At 30.9% G+C, this 21,748-nt stretch overlaps 1 protein-coding gene across 3 annotated transcripts in view; it reads right to left on the bottom strand.

Annotated features, from left to right (window-relative positions):
* LOC115874629 (gephyrin) overlaps nt 1-21,748 on the bottom strand; it is a 115,193-nt gene that overhangs the window by 17,940 nt on the left and 75,505 nt on the right. For all 3 annotated transcript variants that reach the window (XM_030889844.1, XM_030889845.1, XM_030889843.1), the window contains exons 4-9: nt 21,262-21,476; nt 19,874-20,165; nt 17,804-17,972; nt 17,627-17,743; nt 15,379-15,537; nt 3,997-4,158 (exon numbers count right to left, since the gene is read on the bottom strand). In XM_030889844.1, coding sequence (XP_030745704.1) covers nt 3,997-4,158; nt 15,379-15,537; nt 17,627-17,743; nt 17,804-17,972; nt 19,874-20,165; nt 21,262-21,476 — 1,114 coding nt within the window. The remainder of the gene's footprint in view (nt 1-3,996; nt 4,159-15,378; nt 15,538-17,626; nt 17,744-17,803; nt 17,973-19,873; nt 20,166-21,261; nt 21,477-21,748) is intronic.

Here is a 21,748-nt window from a genome sequence, read left to right as displayed (position 1 = left end):
TATGGAACACCCGGTATTTTATTTCATTTTTGGATTCTTGGACCCCAAAAAAGGTATTTATTATAAGGGTTAAATATGTTTAAAATCTTTGGTTTTTGAGATATTTAAAGATATTTAAATTTGCATGCTACAATAGAATAGATTATTAACACACTGTACATTACTTTTCAGAATTAGTTCTTGTGCTGAGTTTAAAGGTAGAGATATACATTTTACAGAAAGATGTTATTCCTTCCTTAAATGTATACAGGGGTATCAGAAATTGCTGGTCTATTTTAAATATTTATTTTACATAAAAACTTCGTTATTTCAAATGCAACACTAGAACACTATTTCAAATGCAACACTCAGATTTTGAATAAAAAGCGATTTTTCAATAAAATTGTAATCAAGATGGCTAGTGTTGTCATGGTAAGTTTCTAGTGACAGTTAGTAGCTATTCTGAAAATCGAAATTAGTTTATGGACTTCTTTAAATTTATACCAGTTTACTTTTATTTAATTTACCTACAATAGTTTAATAAATAATATTTATTAAATATGTGTATTTTATTCTATCAAGAAAAACGAAGAAGTAGTTCTTTGAATTATTTTACGACGACTTGTAGATATATGGATTTTCTATAAAATAGCCAATTACGGCAAATTCATTTTATTCACTTCCAACGACAGGTTTCTGCCTAATAGGTTTTTTATAAACCACACTACCAGCTCTGCGAAATAAGACAAGAATCTTTTCAAAGAAACGCTTATCAGGAAGATACCTATTTGAATATCTTTTGAGCATAAGCCCTTGAGGCTAAGAAGTAATTTTCCTCACAAAATAATATCACTAGTAACATCTATTCGTTCCGCCAGTAGATACTGCGTTATTTCTCTTGATAAAATAATGAATACTTACTTATTAAACTATTGTAGATAAATTTAAGTAAACTGTTATAAATTATAAATAATAATGTCCATAAACTAATGTCGACTTTGAAAATAGTTACTAACTGTCACTAGAAAATTGCCATGGCGACACCAGCCACCTTGATTGCAATTTTATTTAAAAATCGCTTTTTATTCAAAATCTGAGGTAGATAGGTATAGGAAACCCTAATATAGTTTGAAAGAGCATTTGAATCTGCTTCGATTTATTTAAAAAAATACGTTTTTAATAAAATAAGTTTTTATATAAAATATATCCTTAAAATAGCGATTTTAAGGATATTTTTGATAGCCCTGTATAAATTTAAGAAACCAATACCATTTTTCAGTAAAGTTTATTTCTCTACCTTTACACTCAGCATATGAATTAATTCTGAAAAGTAATGTATAGGGTGTTAATAGTCTATTCTATTGTAGCATGCAAATTTAAATATCTTTAAATATCTCAAAAATTAAAGATTTTAAACATATTTCACCCTTATAATAAATGCCTTTTTTTGGGCCCAAAAATCCTAAAATGACATACTTTTTATTTCAGACCTGTTTTTGCAGAAGCCATTCGAAATATCGAACTGGGAAAAAAGTTACACATTCCTTTGAATAATCTTTATTAATAAACTGAACGAAAATATTCCATCTCTATAAAAAACTTGTGAAAAAATAAAATTAAGAAAACGTTACACTATGTCATTTTACAACAAGTATGTATGTAAAATGACACATGGCATGAGGTTTAAAATGACAAATGCTTATAACAAATGATAATAACAACATAACACAAAAATAAGGAAAGAGAAAGTAACTAAATAAAAAGCTAATCTTGGCAAACTTCACAAATGAACTTCTTTTGTTTCGGGAACACTCCGGCACATTCACAATGTGCCCAATTCTTGCATTTCATACAACTAATCCAGGCCTCCCTGGACCGCGAATTTCTAAACAAATCATTGCAGTAAAGACAAGCTAGATCATCCTCACTGTCCTCGGTTGCAAACGGATCTTCTTCATCACTTTCTGTTTGTGTAATGGAACATAACTGACTCTTTTGTTTCTGTTTCTTTTGCATTGACGAACATTTCCCAGTATTTTCTTTTCTTCTTTCTTCTTCAGTTCTTTCAAATTAGGAGTAATTGTTAAAACTCCGGTTATTGATTTCCTAGTCATCCTTTTTCTAGTGCCACTTGCTTTAGGCACTGGATAAATTTCCTGCAGGGTAATTATTTTTTTAAAGGTGGATTGGTTGGTCAATTTTTTCATTGCTAATTTCATCTTGATCTTGTTGCATCGTTTCTTTCAGAACACCACTTTCTTCTATTTCATTGCTGACTGATGTTTCTGGTCGATTAAATGTTTTTTCTTCTATGTTGCTTGGCTCTAGCAACCTATCTGTGGTCTCAGCCGCCTCGAAGAAATCGTCTGGAAAGATATAATTTATATGTTATATATATTTATAAATATAAATATTTGGGTTGAATGGACAAATGCCCGTTTTCAAAAATCCGCTTGTAGCGTTTCTTATCGTTGCTGCTTTTCCATAAGCAGAAGTGAACAGTTCGCCAATTTCAGCCACATTGCACATTCCTGATTATAAAATGTCTTCAGAGGACCATAAAAACAGACATCGAGCGGCTGCATACGATGTGTGCAATGCGCAGGAAAGCACAACATAATTATTCCATTGTTTTTGGCAAATGTTAATGCGTTTAGTGATTTATGGCTGGAGTGCCCATCCAAAAGTAATAAAACTTTTGATTTGAGACAAGCCTTAACAAAATTCTGGAAATGCTTCAGCCACAAAACAAAAGTATCAGCTATCATCCATCCAGTTTCGTGAAATAATCCTAAGGACCCTGGAGGTAAAGCATCTAGATGCTCCTCCTTTCTATTTTTCCTGCGGAAAATCAGAGCTGGCGGCACGAAATTTCCTATACCATTCATGCAGCAGATACATGTTATACTCGTATATTGAACTCTCAGCGCAAGTTATCGACCCAACTTGTTTCTTTCCCGTTTTCGCAAAAATTTTTGGAGGCCTCTGCACTGTGGATATGCTACTTTCATCCATATTATAAATGCGGTCGACATCAATTTTCTCCTTTTCCAGTGTCATTTCAAGGATATTAATTGCCATAACTCTAGCAGCAGACACAGCTTCAGGCTGCCGCGCCGTAGGGATATTTCAGGATGTCGACTACGACATCCTCTCAACCACTCTCGGCCAGCGCTGCCCTCTTTCGTAAATCTATTTGGAATGTGATTTTTAGTAGCAAATTCAAACGCAAGTTTTTTTATATCCGTAGTAGTAATCCCAAACAATCTAGACTCTAGTAACAATATATGCTCAACAAAGTCTCTTTCTTCAGCCTCACTAAATGTGGTTGAAAATCGCCCCTTGCAGCACAGCACGGTAAACGCAACACACTTGCAGCACAGCACGTTAAAAGTTTGTATGTTAGTGAAAACAATTTTTTGAGGTTAACTGCTTCTTGTGATAACCGAAAACCAAAGTGAGCGCCAACGTGAAGTTTGATTGCGTTTTGCTACATAAAACCGCATCTATATGCTAGATGGCTCCAGTAGTTCCAAAATAATGGGAGGTATGTCCATTTTACATGCTATGTCATTTTAGGACACTTTCCCCTACGAATATGGTTAAATTGGGGCAAAATTGCGTCTTAGGCTGTGTTTGCCAACATGCTATCAAAAAATTTAAACTTTTTTTTATGGCATTTTGGTGAACACCCTAAGGCGCAAATTAGTCCTAATTTAACCATGTTCGAATCTATTACGGTTTCCGAGATACCAATGCTCGTACCTCGAATTTGTAGCACCCTGTATATTATTAAATAAAAAAGTATAAATAAATGAAATGTTATAATATTATTACTATAATGATCATTTATGATCTTCGTTTATAAAATTGTATTAATAAATCCAGAGCAACTTACCTACCATATTTCTGTTTAGATTTGGTGAGTAGGTTCTTTCTTTAAGTACAATAAAGTTTATCTATTTATTTTATTTTGTCTGTTGTGTAAACAGTAATAAAAAATATATTCTCACTTACCCGGGTTTCATGTTCAGCCGTCCAAAGTGAAGAGTCCCATTAAAATCTTCAATCAGTACTTGCTTCAGAAGATCATATTCTCCCATTGATACACCACCAGACGTTATAATGAAATCACTATGTTCAAAGGCTTTCTCTAATATGAACTTCACACTATCCGGCCTTGAAAAAAACAATTTTTATACATTTAAACCTTTTTTTAATGACTTAAGGCTTTTACATAAGACTTAAATCTTTTATGAAATTTAAGTCTTTTTAGAAAAGATTTAATAATGACTTAAGTCAGTAAAAAAGATTTAAATCTTTTTTTTTAATGACTTTAAATTAAAATGAAGTCATTTTACAAAAAACTTAAATCTTTTAAAAGATTTAAGTCTTTTATGAGATTTAAGTCTTTACAAAAATAACTTCACTTGAAAGAAAATGACTTAAGTCAAAGACTTAAAACTTAAGTCATTTGAATTTTATATTGAAATTGGCATAAGACTTAAATCATTTTGATTTTAGAATTGACTTAAGACTTAAGTCTTTTTAAAACTGACTTATTGCAGCTCTGTTGCAAATCCCGTCTTATCACAAAAACCTTGTTTCGGGATAATAGGTATGCAAAAACTGTGTTAGCAAATGGGGGGGTTGGAAGCCTTATTTTTCAAAAAAAGTATCCATTGAGTGGGATCATTGTTTTGTATCTCGTTGCTTTAGAAAAAAAAAATAAAGGGAAAAAAACAAAAATATCGGGTTTTGTTGCAGTATGATGCTTATTGCGGGTTTTGCTACAGCAAGATATTTTTATACATAGGTATAGACATTTTTTAAGATATTTGCATACTAACTTGATATATTAAATATGCTATTTTATAAAAATTATGTAAGGATTTGAAATGAATAAGACGTTAGTAGAAATATTATACTTGTGTAAAAAAGGCCTATAAAAAAAAGCGGGATTTGCAACAATAATGACATTAAAAAGCAAATATAAGTGGATAAGGCGGATTTTGCTGCAGTAAGAACGTAATTTGTAGTGAATTTTATACAGGGTGTTTCAAGAAACATGTGCCATCTCTCGTGGGGAGATTCCTCACGTAAAAACAAGATTTACTTTTCAGATCAACATAGGTCCGATTCTAAAAATCTTAATATTTAAATCTAAAACCTTAATATTTTTTTGATTTATTATATATTTTCTTCCAAGTACTTTTAGAAAGTTGAATAAAATTCTGATGGTAAAAGTTACCGTAAATGCTATATATTTTAATGCTGTGTCGATAAATTCATCAGGGACGTGCATATAGGTTATCACTGGAATATTTTTCAAAAAAAAACATGTGCGCCACTGACTTTTTTACTTTTGATAGCAAAATTGTGTCGGCCGTTTAATGCCAATTAAAAGTTATCGCTTGATATTTTGTCGAATTCGGCTTCCTTCATGAGATAAACCCAATTTTATTAATCACAAATAATAAAATTAATAAATTATATATTTTACCTAATTTATTATTAAATATTACTACTTATTACTATTAGTCCAAACTACAGCAATTTCAAATAAAAAAATATTGGTAAATACCAATATTTAAAGTTAATTACAGAACACCTAATTTTAAAAAGTTTTAATATCCTGTAACTCGAAAACTATGCATTTCCATACCCATGTATATAAGAATTTTTTTTCTATTTTTTGATGAGGAATCAATGAGTACTTATTTAAAACTTTCTCAAGTTAATGATATTAACATTTTTTAAAGGTTGCTATTAGACTTGAATCAAGGCAAATTAATAAAATTACGTTTATCTCATGAAGAAGGCCGGCATCGACAAAATATCAAGAGACAACTTTTAATCGGCATAAACTGCTTACATTATTTCGCTAACAAAAGAAAAAAAAGTCAGTGGCGTACATGCTTTTTTAGAAAAATATTCCAGTGATAACTAGTAGTGGGAACTATCGAATGAATACTATCGAAACATTCGATAGTTGCAATTCATTCGAATAATTCGATAGCTAGTAAAAAAACATTCGTTGAAAACTATTCGAATAAAAATTATCGAATAGATGCGTCATCTGCCTTGAAATATTGTATTCTAGTAATTCGGCAGCAAAAACCATTCATTTATAAAATTCATTCATTTATGAAATTCATTTATTCGTCAGGATCCATTATAATAAAATATTAACTGGATTTTAGTTGTCGCCCGGCGACGTAGGTTTCTTTCCGAGAAACCCGACAGCGGTCGGTGGCAATGCTATGAAAGAAGCCGGCATCTTTGATTTTTTGCGGAATCATATAAAGATAAGGACACATTATTTTTTTTATTGAGGTGCTAGTCGCTAGTATGTACACAGAAAATACATTATGAAGGGCGCTATTGCCATATATTGGTATTAGTTGGTATTAGCAAAGAATATTATTGTTTGGCTTTAGTTAGTTAGGGATAGTATGTCTATATATTTTGCATTTTTTTTATTAATATTCTGTTGTTACACTGCAATAATACTTGTTATTTTGGATGTAGGAAAATTATTTTTAATGTTTTTAAGCAAAGACTGGTTTAATAAAAATAATAATAACAGTAATAATTTGTTATACCTATTAACAACAAAATTTAAAATAATTTAATATAAACATTTTTTTTACGTAGTAGCAAAATATAAACAACAAATTAGATGTCAAAATTATTTATATTAGATCCTATTTAAAAATAATATATCTAGTCTTTAAATTTTTTGTGGCAACGTTGGTTTATTAAATAATAATAATTACAGAACTAATTTGTTATATTAACAACAAACTTTAAAATCCTGAAATATAAACATTTATTAATTTTCTAAACATGCAGTGTAATGGAAGAAAAATATAAATAAAAAATTAGAAATCAAAATTATTTATATTAGGTACTTTATATTACTATTTAAAAATAATATTTACTTTTACTGGCATTTACTTTAAAAAATAAATGAAATATTTCTTCGCAAAAAACATCGTTAACTTTTTTTTTTTTAAATTGGCACGTGTAAAATTTTCAATTTAATTTTCTCACCCCATAGTTTGAGTTCGATAACCATTTACTTAACCACATTACTTAAATATGCTTATTAAGTTCAACCAATTCAACTAATTCATATTATTAAAACATCTAAAATACAAATATGTATTTTTAAAATTAATTCTAAGTTCATCTCATCTCTCTTAAAAATTGCTACTTCTCAAAATTTCCCATTAAAAAATACACCAGATATACCATATAAAATAAAATAATTGAAAGATCGGGCTACGGAAAATCACACAAATTTTCGGAAAAATTTTGACACCTGCACACACACAATCGTCAATTAAAAAAAACTACTATTTTAGTATTTTAAATATTTTAATAAACGCAAAAATAGAACAGTATTTATAAGGTGAAGTTATAAAAATTTGGAAGAACTAATAATGCACTGACGCACACAAAAATCAAACAAATACCTACTAAATTTCATTTATCAAAAGCATTCGATAGTCGTGGCTCAACGATACCCATTTAGTCGCACGGCGAGGTTGTCACATATGCTTTAGTATACAAATGAATGAATGGTTTTATTCGAATAAAACCATTCGATAGTTGAAATCATACATTCAGTAACCATTCGATAGTCTAATTCATTCGATAGTTCCCATCGCTAGTGATAACCCATATGCACGTCCCTGGTGAATATGTCGACATTAGTTTAGCTTTAAAATATGTCGCATTTATAGTAACTTTTACCCTCAAAATTTCATTCGAAACGCTAAAAGTAGTTGGAAAAAAATTAAAATAAAACGAAAAAATATTAAGACTATAACACCCTCTAGCTACGAAACAAAGCAGAATCGGGCCCATGTTGGTATGAAAAATAAATCTTATTTTTACGTGAGGAATCTTCCCACGATAAATGGCACATGTTTTTTGAAACATCCTGTATAGGAATAGGCGACTTTTGCTGCAGTTAGGGACTATATTTACGTAGATTTCGCCGTCCACTATGTCAATAGGATTTTTTTTAAATGGATAAGGCGGGTTTTGCAACTTATTTTGCAACAAAAATAATTCAAATAAAAACATTGTCCAAATATGGTTTCAAATAAGAAAATATATCCTTTTATTTACTTTACTACGAACGAATATCTTACTCAAACAGGCAAAAATAAAAAAACCAGACAAAAATATTCAGAGACCTAAAATTTTATTTTAACAAACAAAATGGAGTTTTCTTTATACGTTTATGAACTCACTCGAAAGTATGTAAATTTTTCTAGAAAAAAGCAAATGAATAAAAGCTGCTAAAGTCGAAACAAATTTTTATTCTGTGCACAAACACTTTAGGATAGGCGTTCTTAGATAACAAAAAACAAAATAACTCTGTTTTGCTGATTAGAATAGAAATCCCATTTTGTCAACTCTATCGAATTATTACAGTACAGAACCGTTAAATACGTTTTTATTAGGAATTCTTAAATGGGGTTAATATTTAAATTAAATGTTCAGATATTACTGGTGTCCCTCTTTTAATATACATAATAGACAATAATGTAGAATGGCTTAAGTTACAAAACACGTCTTATCCCAAAAACGTTGTTTCGAGATAATGAGCAAAAACTGTTTTAGTTAATGTTTGAAGCGATATTTTACAAAAAAACATGTCCATTGCAAATTAAGATCCATGGCTTCCTATATATAATATTATATAAGAAATATCATCGATCATCGTAATTTATACCTACCTACCTGACACCGTTTTTTTGATAGTACGGTATTTCATTAGGGTGTTCTGAATTGTATTTGAGAAACTTCGGCAGCATATCCTGCAGATGAAAATAGGTAAAAAAGTTGGTAGAAATGTATGTCATAAAATGGGCTTCGTTTCGGAGATACAGGGTGTAGAAGTTTCAATTTTATTTAGATTTTTTCCAAATCATTTCTGAACTAACTATTGCTAAATATCGAAATAAAAACGAATATACACCCTGTACACCCAATCTCCGAAACGAAGCATTTTAGGACATAAGTTTATAGCTTTTTTCCTTATTTTTTTCTACAGAATATACTGTCGAAGTTTCTCGAATACAATTCGGACCACCCTGTATAATAACTGTAACATAAGTCATGGCGGATTTCTGTCCAGATTTATAAACCTTGCGTTTTTATTTTATTATACAATTAACATGAAATATAAAATAAACAGAAAAAAGTGTAAGAAACTTATTATTTTATAAGAAAATATACAGGGTGGTCCGAACTGTATTCCGAAAACTTCGGCAGCGTATTCTGCAGATAAAAATAAGTAAAAAAAGTTCTTATAAATGTATGTTCTAAAATGCTTAGTTTCGGAGATACAGGGTGTAGAAGTTTCACTTTTATTTCGATTTTTTCCAAATAATTTCTGAAGTAACGTCGATATTTGGATGGTGTCTGGGGGTTTTTTCACTTGAAAATTTTGATTTTGATGTCAATGTGAGCCATATTTGTAGGGTGCGCCACCTACATGTGTTAAAACCGTCCGTACCTGTATAAAACTACCTACTGAGTAAAAAAATATACATTTTCGACGTGCTTAACTTAAAAAAGGTCTCTTGGTAGAAATCGCTACAAGTAATCATTCTCGAGATATATGGAATCGAAATTATCAATATCAACTGGTCATCATTGACATAAACTAAATTAAATGTTTTTGTGCCTAAAGATCAATAGACAGTTTCTCTTTATCGTCATTTTTTTTGCAGAAAAATTTATGATTAATTTAAAAAAAGTTCCCAAATTTATCATTTCAATCAAATAACTATCTACTCAACATATTTTTTTGTCAATAACGACATGTATTAATTCCATTCTAAATATCTCGAGAATGGTTGTTCGTAGCGATTTTTTTCAAGACATTTTTTACGTAAAAAGTAACGGAAATGTATATTTTTCACTCAGTAGTTTTATACAGATACGGACGAAAAGTTATTACTCTTCAAAACAGTTAAAACCATAGACTTAAAATAAAATATAGACTCAGCATCTCATTCATAAATAGCTGGAACATGCGGTCAGACAATGTCTTGTTACTGTTGTGTTATTGTTTTAGGTTATAACGAGTGCGACACAAGCGATAGATAGGTTGTCTCTGTCGTAACCTAAGGTCGTAACGGTCGTTCCCTGACGACTTTGCCGAGAAACACAACACTGTCTTTCGTTTTTCAAGTACACCTGAACTCTCCGTATCATAGCCGGGTAATTTTTTTATTTTAATGAAGCTATAATTAAATTAAAAATATATCGTATTTAAACTTTTTTATATTTTATTAAGATTAGAAAAAAACTTCTTAGAATCCAAAAAGGATAAAAATAATAAAATACACGTTATAGAAGAAATTTTATAATCGAAATTGCGTAATTTTTGAAATGAATAATAAATTATTAATTTTAGTCAAACATTTACAACCTCTAATATTAATCAAAACAGGGCTGAAACTCTGTAACTAAATAGCGATCGGTAGCGATAAAGAATACTGACCTTGGCCGTACAAACTAAATGGCAAGCGAGAGTATTCTTCATCGCTACCATAGATTTAGGAAGAACAGATATCACATTTTGCATTTTAACCCGATCAAACAATCGGAGGTTAACTACGTACTGTAAAAACCAACTGAGATAGAGAAGGCGACATTGCCACATCTCAAATTTGCGCCTATCTACTTAGTTTGATTTGCAGAAAAGGTGACTTTAAAACCTTCACCGGATATCAATAAATCTCAATTTCTTAATTAAATTAATAGTTTATTTTTAAAGAAGAATGCGTAATAATATGTTATTAACCAGAGGATATATGCGTTACTATTAAAGAACATGTTTACTGTTTAATGTGCTGAAACGTCTAGAACTATTGGCAACGTCGCTGCTAGTCTTCCAGAATGAAATGAGCCGTCCGTCCCACCACCCCTCGCGACGGCCCTTGGTCCGTTATAGCGTACTACGTTTAGCTTACGGTGTGTTTGAAGTCGGAAATAAGTCCGAAGTGAACTTTTCAGTGTTTTTCAGTAGTTTTTGCTTTTGTTTAACGTACTTTTGAATCTGTGAATTGTCAGTATGGTACGACAGTGTCAAATGTGTAGAAAAATAAGCTCAAATTACCCGAATTTGTCTTTTCACAGGTAGGTATTGTTTCCATCGCGCCGTAATCGCCGTACATAGGCGTCCCACAAGGGACCCTCTCACAATTAAAATAATTTCTAATTATATTTGTTGAATTTTGAGCTATTAAAACAAGAACGTAGTAGCCGGTAATTGAATTATAATTCGTCTCAATTACTACTTAACTGTTGTAGATCATAACAAATTTGAATATAAACGTTGCATTTGAAACTTTATTATAAGCCAGAAAGTGACATTTTTTCTTAAAATTGCGTCATATTTTGGTCATTATATACGATATTCTAAAGGAATAATTTTGCTCAACAAATAAACAAAGGTGTTTACCCGCCCTTTTTTACATTTTATTGCATTATTATATTCCCTTCGGCCTCGTTTAAACAATTTTTTACCGCCGTATAAATACCTCTTCCTAGAGTTATTTGTACGGTGTGTTTACCTTTTTTTTAGAATGGGATAAACTGTAAATAATTTAGGCTACTAGTTTTATACATACCTATATACAAAGTGATCCAGGCCTCCAAAAAAGCTTTTTACCTATTACGTTTTAGGTTTGTAATTTTTATTTCAATTTTTTACATAAGACGGGGGCCATTGTAACGCACATTTTCAAAATATTTTTGTCAACATACAGGGTGAATCTCGGGGTGATTCAAACCGCAATACATATGCTTAATACAGTTCATGAAGATTGGGACATTTAACTAAAATTTAATTGTCTGATGAAGCTACCTTTATAAGTAATGGATTTGTAAATAAACGTAATATTCATTATTATGCGACAGAAATCCCATACTGTAGCACACAGATTTGATACTTTTAATGATAAATGCCTTCTATTGAGAGACTAAAAGGTAATTGCCTCGTATCAGAGCCATCATAATACAAGAAGTCAAACCGAAAGTCAAATCTTGTCTTATATTTTCAAAAAAACACAATTTTCTCATTAAATATTGATTTTAGGTATAGGAAGTTATTAATAATACAAGATTAAACAACTATTACATAGTACTTTACAGGAAGCTATCAATTGCGAACTAACTAAATCGTTACTAATTACTAATTTTAAAAAGTTCTTTTTAAGATCAAAAAAGGTAAAACTAAAACCTAAATTGTCATTTGAGATTAAACGGGAAGTTCTAAATGATGTTGCCTATTCTAAACAAGAAAAATTTATTTATAAGTTTTATAACATCTCTAATTAAATTTGGACGAAAATAATATTTCTGTTTGCTGTAGGTAATTTTCTCAGGGAAAATACGTAAATAAAAATGACTTTTAAGTCAAAAAAGTCGAAAGGATGAGTTATTCCAAAAAGGACTGTCCTTTTCAAAAATGGCAGGTGGCAACCCTAGGTATTTCTGGAATGGAAATTTAATGGCAAATCTACAACTTTAGTTTGAAAATATGTTCCGGCCACCTATGTTTACAAAAATGTCTAAAATGTGCTTTACCATTGCCTCCATATTCTGAAAAAAAAATTGAAAGAGAAGTCACCAACCACAAACCTAATATAGAACTCTTTCGGAAGCCTGAGTCACCCTGTAAATATTCAAAAGTAACTGAAAGTTTAAATTGAAAATCGAAGTTGGAGCGATTTTCGAAAACTACCTACTAACGTTTCAACATAAGTATATGTGGGATATTAATTATATTATTATATTAGACCTTATAACAAAACTCATCTGACGAAAAAGTGTTAATGTAGTATATTAATATGGAGTAAACATTTTACTAATTACTTTACTTTTACTTTACTAATTAAATTCGTTCCAAAAAACGATACGCCACTGGCCATTAGAACAATCCAAATGGGCCAAGTTGCCGGGGTCGGAAATTTTAGACTTCTCTGTCTCTTCTGTCCTTGTTTGACACATTGGAATGTTTGATACACTACCAACGAGTATTTATGAATGAAATGTTCGGTCTATATTTATAATGTCTTTGATCGCTACCGATCGCTATTTCGTTACAGAGTTCCACCCCAGGATCTATTCCACAGATATAATAGAATCAGCGACAGGGAGAGAAAAAAAATATATGATTGTTGTAATTTTTTTTCTGGTTAGGTGATGTCTTATTACGTAAATTAGAGAAAACATAAATCTGTTCCATTAAAGCAAAGAAGGTGATATGAAGTGGATAAAATGAAAACTACATTTATTTAACTCGGTACTGTCTTTATTATACCGGGTGCGTCCCAAAAGTGGCTCATCCCCATAATTTTTTATACTTTCAAATAAAAAAACAAGATTTAGTATGTTAGTATATGACATTAATTAGGATTGATTGACGCATTCAATTGTTTTTGGTCACTTCCTCTTTCACCGGAAATGACTATAACTTTTAATTTTTAAACGGCACCCTCGGTATATTTCTACTTTATTCGATAGAAAATGACCCTCTGAATAGAATGACATATCATATGTCAACTTTTGACATTTTTGCATATGGTTTAATTGTAATTGTAACACGCGGTTCATAACGACAATTTGACTCGAAATACCAAGTGTGTGGTATCAATATATTCATAAAAAAATGCTTTTTCCAAATATGGTAATGAGTCACCCTTGTTCCATTTGAAAAAATTGACATATGTATGATTAAAAATACGATTTATACATCTTTTAACCGACCTAGACAAGACACGAAACCCATTAGACGATCAAAACTATTTTTCCAAGGCTCCTTGATTAAAACTTAGTGTTTTTAACAACACCATGGCACCCTGGATTGAAATTTAAAATACGATTTGTTTTTAAGCGACAATGTCAAAAGTTGACATATGATATGTCTATTCAGAGTGTCATTTTTTATCGAATAAAGTAGCAATATAGCGAGGGTGCCTTTAAAAATCAAAAGATGTAATGATTTCGGTGAAACAGGAAGAGACCAAAAACAATTGAATACGTCAATAAATCCTAATTTATGTCATATACCCACTAACATACAAATCTGTTTTTTTATCTGAAAAAATAAAAAAGTTATAGGGGATGAGCTACTTTTGAGACGACCCGGTATATTAAAAAATATTGGTTTCATAATGTACTATCATTTTAAAATTCTTATATGTTATTTTAGATTCTGAAGATAATTTTAAAATAAACCGGAATATATTTTTAATAAAAACATTATTAATTATTAACAGGGTTATAATTATGATTTTGTTACAATGTAAGTAAATAATGTAATGTAAGAGAAAAAATTCAGATTCTACATTTTACTCAAATATTATCTAAATAAGCGCCTTTCTACAACAACGCCACTGACTCCCAATGGGTAAATTGAGAGTTGCCTACCGGTCGAAAGTCGTTACAAGACTTAAATGGATTATTTAAGTCAAATTTCTTGCAAATTTGGCACTGGCGAACCATATTTTATAGTTCTTGAACAGAAAAGGACAATAAAATAAACACTTAAGGACTACAAGCTAAGAAAATGCGTTAATACAGCCGGGGACATAGCGGCAACAAAGCTCTACCGCACACGTGCGACGCGTACTACAAGGCAATAAATGAATGAATAGGCTCCCTCGCCTCTAATCGGTGTTGTCATATTGTAAAGAACTTATCCTTTTTAAACAGTATCCGACTTATAATTTAGTAGTAATAAGGACTATTTCATACATCTATGGAATATTAAAACCTACTTTATTAAAATGTAGTATTAATATCTCAATATATGTGTATAACAAGAAAAAAAATATTGATAATATTAAAGACGTGACAACATAGGCTGGATGAGGAAGGCTCGGTCGACTGTACCCAAAAGTAAACATGTGTACAAAAAAGATTGTTTGACCGCATTGAGATGTAAATAGTGTAGTCTATATTTTATTTTAAGTCTATGGTTAAAACACAACATGTAGGTGGCGCCCCCCTCAAATAGGAGTCATATTGACATCAAAACCAAATTTCTCATGCCAAAAAAACTCTCAGACACCAATTTTCATCCAAATATTGACGTTACTTCAGAAATTATTTGGAAAAAATCGAAATAAAAATGAAACTTCTACACCCTCTATCTGCGAAACTAAGCATTTTAGAACATATATTTATGTGAAGTTTTTTATTTATTTTTATCTGCAGAATATGCTGCCGGAAGAAATTTCCGGAATACAGTTCGGTCCACCCTGTATAAATATAAAAATAGTATTTCCACTATCCTCAGTTTTTTTTTTCACTGGAAGCAACTCTTTTCAATTGGAAGGAAAATCATATAGTTTTACTTACGTATCTTTAGCTATTCCAGCGTCGAGTGCCTTGTAACCGTACCGTTGCAGCAGTAGCAACAATGTCAGTTTATTACTGTCGTATATTTGACCTGGTTTTAGAGGCTCATCGGCATTGCAAAGCTCGTTCCCGGTGGATACAATAGCGATAGTGGGACGCCTGGAATATGGAAGCCGGCAATAAATCGTATACTATCTTAACTTTTTGAAACTTAGTTGCATTTTATTTCTTTTTCTAGTAATTTGGAATACGAATTTTAAAGTAACTTAACATTTGTGTTATGCAAATACTATTATTCATCTAGCCACATACAACAAGTTTTATAAACTGGATGCTCTGTAAACGATAAATAAAAGCGGCTTTTCTGCTGCAATATAATATAAATAAATATACTGCATTGGTAAGGCATTTCTGGGTGTTATAATTGGTCCAACGAGAAGATAGAAGAAAATAACGTCAATTATTTTATTATTATGTTCATTTTACAAATCTAAGATTTGTCAGCATTCATGGAACACAGGGTACAGAGTAAATTTTAACAACGCAAAAATTAATATGAAAGAAGCGATAGCCTGTACATACATAAAAAATAAAAGAGGTTTTTTAATAGTCTATTATAAATAAATGTATTGCTCAGGCATCTGTAGGTTGGTAATGTATGGATATTGCCTCTTTGATTTTTAATAAACATAAGTAAAAATTAAAAACAAATTAAAAAATAATCATAAAGAAAGTTTGAGGCTTTTTAGTTTTACCTCATTAAGTAATTAATCAGTACTCATCCGGTAGTAATCCAAGTACCGCAACCAAGTACTCATCCGGTAGTAATTGGGAAGTTTGAAGTTTAACTTGATGTCAAGTCTTGCCAAATTATAGGTTATAATTTTGTGTCAACTTATGTCAAATATCTGCGATTTGGAAGATGATGTGTTTTGTGTCTTTTGAAGTCAAGTAGAGGAGAAATCGAGAGAAAATTAACTGTAGTTCCAGAGCACAGTTTGTAGTTAATACTCGCTGCACAAGTAGAAAGTCTATACACCAATAAAGTTATCATCAATAAAGTTTGTATACAATCTCGTCGTAGATACGTGCATCTTGTATATTTATGCTACAAGGATCGTACCAATACTAAACATATTTATACTACCGGAGTAGCTGTAAAATATCGACATCGCACGATAGGTAAATAATGGATTTTAGTACTGCAGAAAAATAATGTCAAAAGGTACTGGTTTAAAAAAATTAAGAATATATATATTATATAATATATAGTATTTTTTATTTATAGGGTTCTTGGCTTTTGGTCAATATTAAACTTTTTCGGGGTTTAGATCCTCCTAATCCTTCCTAAACCCAGAAAAAGTTTAATATTGACCAAAAACCAAGAACCCTATAAATAAAAAATATATTAGATTGGTCAAAGAAAAGTTAATTAAAAAAAATATATAGTATTTGGTGTTTTGTTTTTGTTTGTTTTGTATTATCACATACCGGTTTTTTTTTTAATAAAATAACTCGATTAGATTTTTTCAGTTTTATACAGTTTTTTTTCATAATATTTTGAAGTAATCACTTATCAGTCAAATTTTAAATGTATTAATCAGAGAGAACACTAATAACTAAAGTGAGAGAGACCGATCAACGTTAATTTTTGAAGACTGTGTTAGTGGCGCGGCCTTTGGCGTCTAACCCGAACTATGAGCGCATTATCGATATAGTAGGTTGCATTCATACCTATATACTGGCGCCAAAAATTTAAAATATGTATATTTGAACCGAATCTTAATCTTTCAAGTTTATAATAAGCAATCTTCGTAGTTTTTTTTCTTTAGTTACGAAATGGCCCTATTCCACAAGCCCTCTCACTTTAGTTATTAGTTTCTCTCTGGTATTAATGTCCTGCTATGCTTCCAATTGTACCAACTTATTTATTTGTAAAATAAAATAAACTACTTTGAAATTAAAATGACAGACACATCTATCACTGTCAAGGACCGTCGTTGGACAGACTATAACATATGGTTATCATTAATACTTTAAACAACATCAGACATTGTTGAAAACAGGAAACCCATGCAATTTTTAGAATATTACAGCACAATGTCGTAAGTAGATTTTTTAATGGTTGATAAATGTGAACAAGTTTGTACATGCCAATTTCGCTCATAAAGTCACTTGCTAAATATGTATATGTTATTAAAACAACAAAATATATTATTGTGTAATGGAGAACAACTTTTTTCCTTACCTAATAACTTTAACTTCAGTGAATCCCAACGTGGCCAAAACACCAACTGTAGCGGCTGAGATTCGAGTATACTTCTCTAAAACAACTGTGCCTCCGTGTATATCGCTTCCAACTTTCCTATGACATATAATTTACTTAATAGAACAATAATCTAAAAGTTAGAGATTGTTTCTCCACCTTATGTCTTGTCCAACTTTGGGGGCGACCAGTATCTCCACTATTATTTCGTCTTCTCCATTCTCGCTGGCTTCAATCAGCGCAGTATCTTCAATCTGAACTACAGCGTCAGCACCGGCTGGAATGGGGGCACCGGTTGATATTCTTATAATTTCTCCTGGTTGCAGATCTGTCAGAAAATAATAATCCGATAAATAAGCATATTCTAGATTGTAAGAGAGGGGCGAAGTTAATTAATTCCTTATTTATAGACCTATTGTGTCCCCCTTTCTAGGAAAGTGGCAAAGTTTTCAAAAGCTTCAAAAAGCATCCAAAACAGCGAATGCCAAAACCTAACCACTTCTTTAAAACTTGGTTGACGTATATTTTGAATAAAGCTGGAGACACCCTTGTCTTAATCCTTTTGATATTTTAGATGGATTTGATATTTTATTTCCATTTTTTTTTGAGGAACAATAATTTTTATATACAGGGTCGCTGTGGATATGGAAACGGTCGATTATTAGGTAAAATATACAAGGTACAGCAAAAAGTTAAATACAAAAATTATAGGGTTTTTAAATGTCTATTGGCGAGTAATAAATTTATATATACAGGGTCGGTCATAAAGTCGTGGCACATCAAAGTTTCATTTTTTTCAATAGAACTTATTACATATTTCAATTCTACCTTCAATTCTAAGCAAAAATCGAAATAAACACAATGTTCCCCAAACCACATATCACTTAAACAATTTGATTTAATTCATTTCAATATGTTCAGTTTCATTTAATGATGCCATTCTGCCGAAACTGTGATACTGTTGTAATGGGTTTTTAAATGCCTATTAGCTACTAGTAAATTTAAGTATACAGGGTCGGTCATAAAGTTGTGGCACATCAAACTTTATATTTGTTAAACGAAACCCCCTGTATATTATTGCATATTTAAATTCTTCCTTCAATTTTAAGCAATCGTAATACACAATGTACATAAATTGAAGAATTGAAATGTTAAACGAGAATTTTGTAATTTGCAGACTTGATATAATTTCATTTTATACATCTATAAATGCTAACTTGAGAACGGCATCGTTAAATGAAACTGAACATATCGAAATTAATTAAATCAAATTGTTTAAGTGATATTTTCAAAAGACAATAACTCGGAAACGGTAGATTTAAGGTAAATTGTGTGTATTTCGATCTTTGCTTAGAATTGAAGGAAGAATTAAAATATGCAGTAATATACAGGGGGTTCTATTTTAAAAAATGAAACTTTTATGTGCCACGATTTTATGACCGACCCTGTATACTTAAATTTATTTCTCGCTATAGATTATTATCGCTTATTATCGCTAATAGATATTTAAAAATCCTATAACATTTGTATTTAACTTTTTGCGGTACCTCCTATATTTAAACTAATAATCGACCGTTTCCATACATAAAAGCGACCCTGTATATTTTGTATTGCTGACCAATTAATTATCAATTTATCGATGATAGTAGATATATCACTTTGAAATATTGTTTGTTATTTATAATTCTTTGGATTTTTTTATTCTTTCACTGTGCGAAATGCGAATACTACAACTCAAGTCATTTTCACTAGTCATTTTTATTAAAATTAAAATAGTTTGTGCAGCTAGGTCGACTCAGCCTTAAATGAGTACTTGGGATTCACAATCCTGAGGTAATAATTGGCGGCTGAAGCGTAGTGCTAGCCACATTACCTTCCTTGTATACCGAACGGCTCTAGCATGACAAGTTGTACCTTGCTACTCCCAAGGCGTTAAACGCTATATACGGGAGCTATTATTATATAGAACAACAAAAATTAGAATATCTAGGACACATAATGAAGAACCAAAAGAGATATGGTCTACTTCAGTTGATACTTCAGGAAAAAATCTTAGACAGAAAAGAACCTGGAGGAGCAGAATCTCAAAAATCTGTAAAAAACATCCCGAACGGATCAGCACACTGAGAAGAAGATCTAGTCTAAAAGTTAACTCTTATTTAATATTTATTCCACTTGATTGTAATATTCACTACTATGTCATAAAATGTTCTAAAGGAGGATATTTACCTGCTGTTTCAGGTCGATCTCCTGCTGCTGTAGCTGACCTAACAGCTCTATTACCAACCCCATCAGCAGCTTTTACAGCATACCCATCTTTAATTGATGCAGGAAATGGTGGTATATGCATAGGTGCTTTGATGTCCTCCCCTAAAATTCTAGTTACAGCATTAAAAATCGGTATTGTCTCAAAGTCTTCAGAGGACTGGAGCGTTTGAAAAATTGTTTCTTTTGCTTCGTCAACTTCAAACATCCGGTATTGAGATGTTCGAGTTCTAGATGAGCCAGCCACAATCTTGACCTAAAACCAATAAAATTGGCAAATAAGCGGTTTATTTATTTGTTAATAGGTTATTTTTAATTTTGTTTTTATCGTCAAAAATATTATGCTCAATTAAAGAAAAAAATTGATGGCTTATTAATATATTATTTCTGTTTTTCACTCTATCGACAACAATAAAATGCTCCATTAAAGAAAAAAGTGATTAAATAATAAAATACTTATTATAGTCTGGCCTCCTTGACCTTGGTGACATCATTTGCATTTAATTCACAAAAAATGCATTTTGTTTTTGACCAAACACAGACATAAATCAACTTTCCGATATATTAATGATATTTAAATATTAAACATTAATTCACCTTCCAAAATTTATAAAAACTACTTGCTTAGAAAACAAACAAAATTTTATAAAATAATTAGTTTGTTCTACTAAATTTTATCAATTAGCCTAATACAGACACATACAGGGTGAGTCTTAAGTAAGTACAAATATTTTCAGAGCTAATAGATCTCGATAAATGAAACATATTTTTATTCTTTACCTTTTTTCAAATAAGTTGAAATTAACAGAGATACGTTATTTTAAAGATTTCGCAAAAAATGATTTTTCGTATACATTTTGAGAAGCAAAAAAAACTCATAGACGTGTTTTTGGGGTCGAAATATACTACCTACAGGGTGTCCCAGAAATAAGGGCAAGTATTTTAACTGGTAGTATAGTTCAACCCCAGAAACACGCCTATGAGTTTTTTTTCGCGAAAAAAAAAATTGAAAATTCGAAATTTTTTAAAAAAATTTTTGGATTTTTTTTAGTTTTTAGTTAAAAAACATAATTTCTTGATAATATGGAAACATAGGTATTAGATTAAATTTACAAGAAAGAAAATCCAGAAAAGTTCCAGTGGTTCTCAAAATTTTAGCAAAAAATCAATTTTTTGAAATTTTTGAAAGTAAAATAACTCCGTTATTTTGGACTTATTTGAAAAACGATAAAGAGAAAATATGTTTCTTTTATCGAGATCTACCACCCCTTAAAATACTTGCACTTATTTCTTGGACACCCTGTACAATATGATTTCTTGAATTCAATTCAAGAGGAAATATTAAAAAATACCTTGCTCTTTTCGAATGGCGAACTCTGAACTTCTTCGTGGGTTTTCCTAACTTTGGAGTCGTCTTCTCGAAGCAAGGCGATTGCATGAGGAAGGGCGTTTTTCACAAAATGAAAACACTCGCTGGCCGCTTTGGCACTGCCCGGAAAATTTACTATAATGGTCTTTTTTCTGATCCCGCATACCGGTCTCGACAGCATTGCCATGTCTGTCACAGCTAGAAAGAGATATAACATCATTAATAACTACCAACAAAACATACCTAAACTAATAAAATGAACACCCTGTAGCCTCTAACTAAAATCATATATCTTTTATAAAACTCTCCTACCAGGAGTATCTACTAGTCTAACTTCAGAAACAATGGCATCACTGACAATTTATTACCACACTGAAATCTAACAATTGTTTAAACAAATTGAAATATTACAAAAAGTATTAATTTTAAGTATATAACGTTATATATATAAAAAAGTTATAGAATTTTAC

Source organism: Sitophilus oryzae, unplaced genomic scaffold (assembly GCF_002938485.1).
Source record: "Sitophilus oryzae breed Bouriz unplaced genomic scaffold, Soryzae_2.0 scaffold_1297_pilon_pilon, whole genome shotgun sequence".
In the NCBI taxonomy this organism is placed as follows: domain Eukaryota; kingdom Metazoa; phylum Arthropoda; class Insecta; order Coleoptera; family Curculionidae; genus Sitophilus; species Sitophilus oryzae.
This window is presented reverse-complemented; position numbering and strand designations above follow the sequence as displayed.